Source organism: Onthophagus taurus, chromosome 10 (genome assembly GCF_036711975.1).
Source record: "Onthophagus taurus isolate NC chromosome 10, IU_Otau_3.0, whole genome shotgun sequence".
Lineage (NCBI taxonomy): Eukaryota > Metazoa > Arthropoda > Insecta > Coleoptera > Scarabaeidae > Onthophagus > Onthophagus taurus.
In genome coordinates, this window is record NC_091975.1 from 8,986,681 (window position 1) to 8,999,113 (window position 12,433).

The 12,433-nt window shown below is 29.4% G+C and overlaps 1 protein-coding gene across 1 annotated transcript; it reads left to right on the top strand.

Annotated features, from left to right (window-relative positions):
- LOC111428879 (uncharacterized) lies at positions 1–2,708 on the top strand. The gene is made up of 2 exons (XM_023064590.2): positions 1–2,119; positions 2,169–2,708. The coding sequence occupies exons 1-2, from the start codon at positions 112–114 to the stop codon at positions 2,543–2,545; spliced, it is 2,385 nt and encodes a 794-aa protein (XP_022920358.2). The 5' UTR covers positions 1–111; the 3' UTR covers positions 2,546–2,708.
- The last annotated feature ends 9,725 nt before the right edge of the window (positions 2,709–12,433 follow it).

The window sequence follows — 12,433 nt, forward strand, 5'->3', positions numbered from 1 at the left end:
ACATTTTGTTTTGATGTGTCTAAAATGTGTCAAAAAATTTATGTCAACCTTCTAGAAGTTCCGAAATGTAATAATATGTGTTAAATTCCGAATAAATTATGAGTCGAGAGTATGAGAGAGAGCAGATGCCCCACAGATTCATCGGTCTCGAATGATCGGGAAGAAAAAAATCCGGTGTCGCGGGGTAGCCATCTCCTCTCGGACATCTGCAAGTATCTTGACGTATCGCCAAATAATAAAAATCGCAAATCATCATCGCCGCCGCGGGAAAACGTCGAGCTCGGTCTTGAAATCGAAATCAACGAGAGTTTAAAAAGAGTTTTAACGACACCCAACAGTGGTAGCGATGACCTCCTCGACGTTACCATCATCCGGCCGTCCGAATCCGACGTCACCCATGAAACGACGGTCGCACTCAACAAAGATGAAGTTCGCGATTTTATCTCGTTGGTTGAACAACATCACCAGAATAAATTAAAAAGTGGGAAATCAAAGAAAGGTGTTGCAAAGAAGAGTGATGTCCCAGATCATATCCCATCAACAAAACAGAAAGTGATTAGTCTTAAAAATGAAATTGAAGAGAATAGGAATGAAAAGCCTGGGACACCGTGCGTTTGCCAACATTGTGGGATCATGGGGGTGCTTGTTCAATCGAATAAAGCTGAGATTCGTAAAGATAAGAGTAATCGAGATGATAAAGAAGATAAAGATGATAAGAGGGGGCGAAGAGAGCGAAGCCCAGATCAACCAAGAAGCTCAAAAGATTTCAAAAATCAACGATCGGTTGTTGATGCAAATACAAAGTCGCAAGATCAACTCACACTTCTTCGCGAAATTAATTCTAGGATTAAGGATTTAGAAAAGAGGATAACAGTCCAAGAAGAAAACGCTGTGCCAAGAGATTATCTAAAACACGTTTTGCATAAATTACTTAGCCAGTATAAAGACCAACAGAAACCACAAAATTTAAGAAATACAGGAACTCAATATATAGTTGAGCACAAAGAAAAATATCCCCAACAAGCCCCACAACAAGCCCCACAACAACCAACGAAAAAAGATGGAAAATCGAGGCATTATCAAGTACACACTTTGTTGCATACAACCACAGCACCAACAGGAATTCCTAAATTAGGGATTGGGGAGCCTTCAACGACATCTCATAACACCTCAACTGATTTAGGGATTAGTTCAGGGTCAAAATTGAAGAAGCAGCCGCTTTATTTTTGGGGAGAAGAGGTGGTCTCCCCAGGTTGTGACTTAAAAACGAAAATTTTGAATCTTCTTGATGAAAAAATGGGGAATAAAAATGTTCCCCAATCGAGGATTCCGATTGCTTTGCCAGAAAAGCTCCCGAAAACTGCAGAAGAAGAAATTAAAGTTGAACGAGATGAGAATCTTTTATTTTTGGGCAAAATGGACGAAATCTCTCCTTGTAACATCGATGATTATGTACAAAGATCGAGACCACCGGAAATAATAAGACCAGAAAAAAATGTTGCGCAACAAAATAATTACCAAAATGGGTTTAATGTTGTTCCGGAATCTTTGAGACCTGATTTAAAAATGAAACATAATCAGATGAAACCAAATCCGCCATCTTATGTTAAACCGCCGAATTTGTTGTATCCTTTTGATCCAAAACGAACGTTGGATGATTCAACTTTTAGGAGGAACATAGACGCCCATAAAGAAAGGTTGAGGGAGAAACCGAAAATGCCAGAAAAATTTTTTAATGGTTACCTCACTCAAAGTGGAAGTTCAGAATCGAAAGCTTCGATGGATATGATAATGCAAAAAATAAGACATAACAATCAAGTTGTAGAAAATAAAGAGAAAGAAAAAAAAGTAGCTGAGGAAAAATACAAGATGAGTCATTACGAAAAATTAGCAAGCTCTATAATTAAAGAAAAAATGACTTGTGGGGGGTTTCGAACCACAAAAGGGGTTGTTCAGGAAACGAATTCTTTTTCAGTTCCGGTCGATATCACGTACGTGAACCCTAAAATAACTCAATGGTCAGAAGAATCAACAGCGTCGGAAGATCGATATATGAAATTTATGAAACCGAATCAACGCAAAGATTCAATACCAGTTGAAACTAAAGAATCCCTCATTTGTAAGTACCTTCATTAAAATTAAATTTTATATTAACTCATTTTATTTAGATAAATTAGAATTTTTAAAAAACTTAGCAAAACATAAAAGTGCAGACCAATCAAAAGTATTAAACAAAATTTGGACGCAAGCTAAAAAAACGGCAAAATCAAAGAACGACGCTGTGTTTATAAAGATTCCTTTTAAAAGTGTTAACACGGTGGAGCCAAGAAACAACGTCATCGAAATGCAGTTGACGTTGGAGCAGCTAGAAACCGTGGTGAAATCGGTTAAAGTGAATGATTCGACCACGAAGATGATTGCCAAATACAAATCTTCGAGTGAAATCGATATCGGGCAAAGACAACACGAAGAAATTAGAAAGGCGAATATGGAGGTTCTTAATAAGCGGAGGAATTTTAGCGCTAAAAGTGGGAGGAAAAAATGATTGTTTTTGATTTTTTTTTATTAAAAATTAAAATGATGGTGATTGTTGTGTTGGGTGTAGTCTTTGTTGTTGTGTGTTTAAGGTGACGAATTTAATGTGTCGAAGGCTTTATTTTTTTGTTTATAACAGTTAAAAAAAAATAATAAATAGTAATTTAATTTAATTTTCTCGTTAACCTCATTTCTAAAACATGTCTATTTTTAAATATTTCTATATAATAAAGAATTCATCCTGGAAGGTTATAACTTGGTATAAGATAAACTCAAACATTGCTTTATAACCACAAAAAGTTTCATTATTTAAATTATAACCGTTTTGGAGAAAATAATTTTTTAGAATAACCTCTTTTTCTACATTCAAATTAAATCGGCGAGTTTTACAAATAAATATAATATAATGACTTGAGTTTGGAACATTGAAATTTGGTACAACCCAACCTCAAACCTCCCTTTATAACCTAAAAAACTTTCATTTCTTAAATCCTAATCGTTACGGAGAAAAAAATTTTTTTTTAAACCTCATTTTTAAAACGTCAAATTAATTCGACTATTTTTAAACATTTCTATATAATAAAGTATTTATCCTGGAAGCTTATAACTTGGTATAAGATAACCTCAAACGTTGCTTTATAACCACAAAAAGTTTCATTATTTAAATTATAACCGTTTTGGAGAAAATAATTTTTTTAGAATAACCTCTTTTTCTACAAACGTCAAATTAAATCGGCGAGTTTTAAAAATATATATAATATGATGACTTGACTTTGGAACCTTGAAATTTGGTACAACCCAACCTCAAACCTCCCTTTATAACCTAAAAAACTTTCATTTCTTAAATCCTAATCGTTACAGAGAAAAAAAATTTTTTTTAAACCTCATTTTTAAAACGTCAAATTAATTCGACTATTTTTAAACATTTCTATATAATAAAGTATTCATCCTAGAAGCTTGTAACTTGGTATAAGATAACCTCAAACGTTGCTTTATAACCACAAAAAGTTTCATTATTTAAATTATAACCGTTTTGGAGAAAATATTTTTTTTAGAATAACCTCTTTTTCCACAAACGTCAAATTAAATCTGCGAGTTTTAAAAATATATATAATATGATGACTTGAGTTTGGAACCTTGAAATTTGGTACAACCCAACCTCAAACCTCCCTTTATAACCTAAAAAACTTTCATTTCCTAAATCCTAATCGTTACGGAGAAAAAAATTTTTTTTAAACCTCATTTTAAAACATGTCAAATTAATTCGACTATTTTTAAACATTTATATATAATAAAGTATTCATCCTAGAAGCTTATAACTTGGTATAAGATAACCTCAAACGTTGCTTTATAACCACAAAAAGTTTCATTATTTAAATTATAACCGTTTTGGAGAAAATAATTTTTTAGAATAACCTCTTTTTCTACAAACGTCAAAATAAATCGGCGAGTTTTAAAAATATATATAATATGATGACTTGAGCTTGGAAACTTGAAATTTGGTACAACCCAACCTCAAACCTCCCTTTATAACCTAAAAAACTTTCATTTCTTAAATCCTAATCGTTACGGAGAAAAAAATTTTTTTTTAAACCATTTTTAAAACGTCAAATTAATTCGACTATTTTTAAACATTTCTATATACTAAAGTATTTATCCTGGAAGCTTGTAACTTGGTATAAGATAACCTCAAACATTGCATTATAACCACAAAAAGTTTCATTATTTAAATTATAACCGTTTTGGAGAAAATAATTTTTTAGAATAACCTCTTTTTCTACATTCAAATTAAATCGGCGAGTTTTACAAATAAATATAATATAATGACTTGAGTTTGCAACCTTGAAATTTGATACAACCCAACCTCAAACCTCCCTTTATAACCTAAAAAACTTTCATTTCTTAAATCCTAATCGTTACGGAGAAAAAAATTTTTTTTTAAACCTCATTTTTAAAACGTCAAATTAATTAGACTATTTTTAAACATTTCTATATAATAAAGTATTCATCCTGGAAGCTTATAACTTGGTATAAGATAACCTCAAACGTTGCTTTATAACCACAAAAAGTTTCATTATTTAAATTATAACCGTTTTGGAGAAAACATTTTTTTTAGAATAACCTCTTTTTCTACATTCAAATTAAATCGGCGAGTTTTAAAAATAAATATAATATGATGACTTGACTTTGGAACCTTGAAATTTGGTACAACCCAACCTCAAATCTCCCTTTATAACCTAAAAAACTTTCATTTCTTAAATCCTAATCGTTACGGAGAAAAAAATTTTTTTTAAACCTCATTTTTAAAACGTCAAATTAATTCGACTATTTTTAAACATTTCTATGTAATAAAGTATTCATCCTGGAAGCTTATAACTTGGTATAAGATAACCTCAAACGTTGCTTTATAACCACAAAAAGTTTCATTATTTAAATTATAACCGTTTTGGAGAAAATATTTTTTTTAGAATAACCTCTTTTTCCACAAACGTCAAATTAAATCTGCGAGTTTTAAAAATATATATAATATGATGACTTGAGTTTGGAACCTTGAAATTTGGTACAACCCAACCTCAAACCTCCCTTTATAACCTAAAAAACTTTCATTTCCTAAATCCTAATCGTTACGGAGAAAAAAATTTTTTTTAAACCTCATTTTAAAACATGTCAAATTAATTCGACTATTTTTAAACATTTATATATAATAAAGTATTCATCCTAGAAGCTTATAACTTGGTATAAGATAACCTCAAACGTTGCTTTATAACCACAAAAAGTTTCATTATTTAAATTATAACCGTTTTGGAGAAAATAATTTTTTAGAATAACTTCTTTTTCTACAAACGTCAAAATAAATCGGCGAGTTTTAAAAATATATATAATATGATGACTTGAGCTTGGAACCTTGAAATTTGGTACAACCCAACCTCAAACCTCCCTTTATAACCTAAAAAACTTTCATTTCTTAAATCCTAATCGTTACGGAGAAAAAAATTTTTTTTAAACCTCGTTTTTAAAACGTCAAATTAATTCGACTATTTTTAAACATTTCTATATAATAAAGTATTCATCCTGGAAGCTTATAACTTGGTGTAAAATAACCTCAAACGTTGCTTTATAACCACAAAAAGTTTCATTATTTAAATTATAACCGTTTCGGAGAAAATAATTTTTTTAGAATAACCTCTTTTTCTACAAACTTCAAATTAAATCGGCGAGTTTTAAAAATATATATAATACGATGACTTGAGATTGGAACCTTGAAATTTGGTACAACCCAACCTCAAACGTCCCTTTATAACCTCAAAAAGCTTCATTTCTTTAATCCTAACCGTTTTAGAGAAAAAAAAGTTTCTATAACCTCCCCTTCAAAAACGTCAAATTAAAATTATTTATTTCAAAAATTTATATATAATGAACTGTTCACTTTGGAAGCTTATAATTTGGTATAAGACAACCTCAAACGTTCCTTTATAACCTCAAAAAGCTTCATTTCTTTAATCCTAACCGTTTTTGAGAAAAAAAATTTTCTATAACCTCACCTTCAAAAAACGTCAAATTAAAATTATTTCTTTCAAAAATTTATATATAATGAACTGTTCACTCTGAAAGCTTATAATTTGGTATAAGACAACCTCAAACCTTCCTTTATAACCTCAAAAAGTTTCAACTCTTTAATCCTAACCGTTTTTGAGAAAAAAAATTTTCTATAACCTCACTTTCAAAAAACGTCAAATTAAAATCATTTATTTCAAAAATTTATATATAATGAACTGTTCACTTTGGAAGCTTATAATTTGGTATAAGACAACCTCAAACGTCCCTTTATAACCTCAAAAAGCTTCATTTCTTTAATCCTAACCGTTTTAGAGAAAAAAAAGTTTCTATAACCTCCCCTTCAAAAACGTCAAATTAAAATTATTTATTTCAAAAATTTATATATAATGAACTGTTCACTTTGGAAGCTTATAATTTGGTATAAGACAACCTCAAACGTTCCTTTATAACCTCAAAACGCTTCATTTCTTCAATCCTAACCGTTTTTGAGAAAAAAAAATTTCTGTGACCTCACCTTCAAAAAACGTCAAATTAAAATTATTTATTTCAAAAATTTATATATAATGAACTGTTCACTCTGGAAGCTTATAATTTGGTATAAGACAACCTCAAGCGTTCCTTTATAACCTCAAAAAGCTTCATTTCTTTAATCTTAACCGTTTTTGAGAAAAAAAATTTTCTATAACCTCACTTTCAAAAAACGTCAAATTAAAATTATTTCTTTCAAAAATTTATATATAATGAACTGTTCACTCTGGAAGCTTGTAATTTGGTATAAGACAATCTCAAACGTTCCTTTATAACCTCAAAAAGTTTTAACTCTTTAAACTCTTTTCGTTTCTTATTTCATAACCGTTTTGGAAAAATCAACAAAAAAAGCGTGTTAGGTAGCTAAGGGTTAATAAAACAATTTTGTTTTGCCACAAGTTTTTGGCATTTACAAAAAGAAATGTCTACATAACTTCAAAATTTCTAGTATACAATAACAAGTTCCGCTCTTCCGTTAACTAATTCGCGGTAATTATGATCAATTATTATGAATAACTGTTCGTTGGATCAACTAAACCCTTTCGAAGACGGTGTAATACGTTGCTCCAAGTCACGAAGTCTAATATCGGACATCAGCAGATACCTAAACATACCACCACCGATAAACTCCAAGCAAAATGTTGAACTCGGCTTGGAGATTGAAATAAACGAATCCGTACAGCGAGTTTTAAGAGATGAAGAAGCGAGCAATGATGATTTACTTGCTGTTACCATCATAAGACCGAGCGATTCAAAGTTGGTACACGAAACAACCGTGGCTTTAAGCAAGGATGATGTTAAAGAATTTATTGCTTTAGTTGAAAGACACCGGAATAAGCACCAACTAACAGACAAAAAAAACGAAAAAGATTCGAAAAAAAGTAATGTTAAAAAAGAAGTTAAAGAAAAAGTGAAGAATAAAGAAAAAGAAAAGGGAGGGATATCGCAAGGAAGTCCAACAAAAAGAAGTAGTAAGGATAACATGAACCACGGTGAATCTAAAGAAAGAAGAAAAAGAAGCCGATCTACCACAAAATATCACCAAACTGTTGATTCAACAGAAATAATTTCAAATTCTCAACCTTCCAAGTATTCTAAACTTCACGTAGCAACTTACGGCGAAAATCCGAAACAAGTTTACACGACCATTAATACTTTTGACAAATTAAAAGAAGTTCTTCCTTGCCAAAATAAATACAGAACCGATAAACCTGGAGTTCCTTGTATTTGTCCAAATTGTGGGATTATGGACGTTTTGGTTCAATCGCAAAAAGGTCCCGTTGTTGAGTTCCCCCCATTGGATGAAGTTAGACAATCCGATCGGGATGGTAAAAAGGAAAGACACAGCAAACGAGAAACCAGAAGACATCCTCCGAGTACTTTAGATATCGACATTTTAAAGGAAATCAACGTTCGAATTAATAATCTTGAAAAACGTTTAGCCCTCCAAGAAGAAACTGCCGTTAATAAGGATTATTTAAAACACGTACTTCATAAAATTTTTGCTCAATATAAAAACGATTGAAGTTGATAATTTTAGTTTTTAATATTGTTGTTTTGAGTAAAGATTTTTTTTTTGTTGAGTTTTTTTCAATGTATTTTGACAATGTTATTAAACTAGCAACTTTTAGAAAACTTTTTGTCCGAAACGGTTTATATTTAAAAAATGGAACTTTTTGTAGTTATAAAGCAACGTTTGAGGTTATCTTATACCAAGTTATAAGCTTCCAGGATGAATACTTTATTATATAGAAATGTTTAAAAATAGTCGAATTAATTTGACGTTTTAAAAAGGTATAAAAAAAATTTTTTTTCTGCGTAACGATTAGGATTTGAGTAATGAAAGTCCTTGAGGTTATAAAGGAACGTTTGAGGTTGTCTTATACCAAATTACAAGCTTCCAGAGTGAACGTTCATTATATATAAATTTTTGAAAGAAATAATTTTAATTTGACGTTTTTTGAAGGTGAGGTTATAGAAAATTTTTTTTCCCAAAAACGGTTAGGATTAAAGAAATGAAGCTTTTTGAGGTTATAAAGGAACGTTTGAGGTTTTCTTATACCAAATTATAAGCTTCCAGACTGAACAGTTCATTATATATAAATTTTAGAAATAAATAATTTTAATTTGACGTTTTCTGAAGGTGACGTTATAGAAATTTTTTTTTCTCAAAAACGGTTAGGATTAAAGAGTTGAAACTTGTTGAGGTTATAAAGGAACGTTTGAGGTTGTCTTATACCAAATTATAAGCTTCCAGAGTGAACAGGTCATTATATATAAATTTTTGAAAGAAATAATTTTAATTTGACGTTTTTTGAAGGTGAGGTTATAGATAATTTTTTTTCTCAAAAACTGTTAGGATTAAAGAAATGAAGCTTTTTGAGGTTATAAAGGAACGTTCGAGGTTGTCTTATACCAAATTATAAGCTTCCAGAGTGAATAGTTCATTATATATAAATTTTTGAAAGAAATAATTTTAATTTGACGTTTTTTGAAGGTGAGGTTATAGAAAATTTTTTTTCTCAAAAACGGTTAGGATTAAAGAGTTGAAACTTTTTGAGGTTATAAAGGAACGTTTGAGGTTGTCTTATACCAAATTATACGCTTCCAGAGTCAACAGGTCATTATTTATAAATTTTTGAAAGAAATAATTTTAATTTGACGTTTTTTGAAGCTGAGGTTATAGACATTTTTTTTTCTCAAAAACGGTTAGGATTAAAGAAATGAAGCTTTTTGAGGTTATAAAGGAACGTTTGAGGTTGTCTTATACCAAATTATAAGCTTCCAGAGTGAACAGTTCATTATATATAAATTTTTGAAAGAAATAATTTTAATTTGACGTTTTTTGAAGGTGAGGTTATAGATAATTTTTTTTCTCAAAAACTGTTAGGATTAAAGAAATGAAGCTTTTTGAGGTTATAAAGGAACGTTCGAGGTTGTCTTATACCAAATTATAAGCTTCCAGAGTGAATAGTTCATTATATATAAATTTTTGAAAGAAATAATTTTAATTTGACGTTTTTTGAAGGTGCGGTTATAGAAAATTTTTTTTCTCAAAAACGGTTAGGATTAAAGAGTTGAAACTTTTTGAGGTTATAAAGGAACGTTTGAGGTTGTCTTATACCAAATTATACGCTTCCAGAGTCAACAGGTCATTATTTATAAATTTTTGAAAGAAATAATTTTAATTTGACGTTTTTTGAAGCTGAGGTTATAGACATTTTTTTTTCTCAAAAACGGTTAGGATTAAAGAAATGAAGCTTTTTGAGGTTATAAAGGAACGTTTGAGGTTGTCTTATACCAAATTATAAGCTTCCAGAGTGAACAGTTCATTATTTATAAATTTTTGAAATAAATAATTTTAATTTGACGTTTTTTGAAGGTGAGGTTATAGAAATTTTTTTTTCTCAAAAACGATTAGGATTAAAGAAATGAAGCTTTTTGGGGTTATAAAGGAACGTTTGAGGTTGTCTTATACCAAATTATAAGCTTCCAGAGTGAACAGTTCATTATATATAAATTTTTGAAAGAAATAATTTTAATTTGACGTTTTTTGAAGGTGAGGTTATAGAAAATTTTTTTTCTCAAAAACGGTTAGGATTAAAGAAATGAAGCTTTTTGAGTTTATAAAGGAACGTTTGAGGTTGTCTTATACCAAATTATAAGCTTCCAGAGTGAACAGTTCATTATATATAAATTTTTGAAATAAATAATTTTAATTTGACGTTTTTTGAAGGTGAGGTTATAGAAAAATTTTTTTCTCAAAAACGGTTAGGATTAAAGAGTTGAAACTTTTTGAGGTTATAAAGGAAGGTTTGAGGTTGTCTTATACCAAATTATAAGCTTCCAGAGTGAACAGTTCATTATATCTAAATTTTTGAAAGAAATAATTCTAATTTGACGTTTTTTGAAGGTGAGGTTATAGAAAATTTTTTTCTCCAAAACCGCTACGATTTAGGAAATGAAACTTTTTGAGCTTATAAAAGAACGTTTGAGGTTGTCTCATACCAAATTATAAGCTTCCAGAGTGAACAGTTCATTATATATAATTTTTTGAAAAAAATAATTTTAATTTGACGTTTTTTGAAGGTGAGGTTATAGAAAATTTTTTTTCTCAAAAACGGTTAGGATTAAAGAAATGAAGCTTTTTGAGGTTATAAAGGGACGTCTGAAGTTGTCTTATACCAAATTATAAGCTTCCAGAGTGAACAGGTCATTATTTATAAATTTTTGAAAGAAATAATTTTAATTTGACGTTTTTTGAAGGTGAGGTTATAGAAATTTTTTTTTTCCAAAAACGGTTAGGATTAAAGAAATGAAGCTTTTTGAGGTTATAAAGGAACGTTTGAGGTTGTCTTATACCAAATTATAAGCTTCCAGAGTGAACAGTTCATTATATATAAATTTTTGAAATAAATAATTTTAATTTGACGTTCTTTGAAGGTGAGGTTATAGAAAATTTTTTTTTTCAAAAACGGTTAGGATTAAAGAATTGAAACTTTTTGGGGTTATAAAGGAACGTTTGAGGTTGTCTTATACCAAATTATAAGCTTCCAGAGTGTAAAGTTCATTATATATAAATTTTTGAAATAAATAATTTTAATTTGACGTTTTTTGAATGTAAGGTTATAGAAAATTTTTTTCCCAAAAACGGTTAGGATTAAAGAAATTAAGGTTTTTGAGGTTGTCTTATACCAAATTGTAAGCTTCCAGAGTGAACAGTTCATTATATATAAATTTTTGAAATAAATAATTTTAATTTGGCGTTTTTTGAAGGTGAGGTTATAGAAAATTTTTTTCTCAAAAACGGTCATGATTAAAGAAATGAAGCTTTTTGAGTTTATAAAGGAACGTTTGAGGTTGTCTTATACCAAATTATAAGCTTCCAGAGTGAACAGTTCATTATATATAAATTTTTGAAATAAATAATTTTAATTTGACGTTTTTTGAAGGTGAGGTTATAGAAAAATTTTTTTCTCAAAAACGGTTAGGATTAAAGAAATGAAGCTTTTTGAGGTTATAAAGGAACGCTTGAGGTTGTCTTATACCAAATTATAAGCTTCCAGAGTGAACAGTTCATTATATATAAATTTTTGAAATAAATAATTTTAATTTGACGTTTTTTGAAGGTGAGGTTATAGAAAAATTTTTTTCTCAAAAACGGTTAGGATTAAAGAAATGAAGCTTTTTGAGGTTATAAAGGAACGCTTAAGGTTGTCTTATACCAAATTATAAGCTTCCAGAGTGAACAGTTCATTATATATACTTTTTTGAAAGAAATAATTTTAATTTGACGTTTTTTGAAGGTGAGGTTCTAGAAATTTTTTTTCTCAAAAACGGTTAGGATTAAATAATTGAAACTTTTTGAGGTTATAAAGGAACATTTGAGGTTGTCTTATACCAAATTATAAGCTTCCAGAGTGAACAGTTCATTAAATATAAATTTTTGAAAAAAATCATTTTAATTTGACGTTTTTTGAAGGTGAGGTTCTAGAAATTTTTTTTCTCAAAAACGGTTAGGATTAAAGAATTGAAACTTTATGGGGTTATTTAGGAACGTTTGAAGTTGTGTTATAGCAAATTTCGAAGTTCTAGTGTGACTATCTTATTTTATAAACATTTTTAAAAACGTTACATTAATTTGACATTCTTTTAAATGAGGTAAAATTTGACTTAATTATTATACTGATATAATCAGATATATCAGAATATCTGGGTAATATTAATGTTTTATGTAGAATCCCAACAAGACCAGAAAAATTCAATTAGAATTTTTTTAGATTAACCCTCAAAAGCAATAATATAAACATGA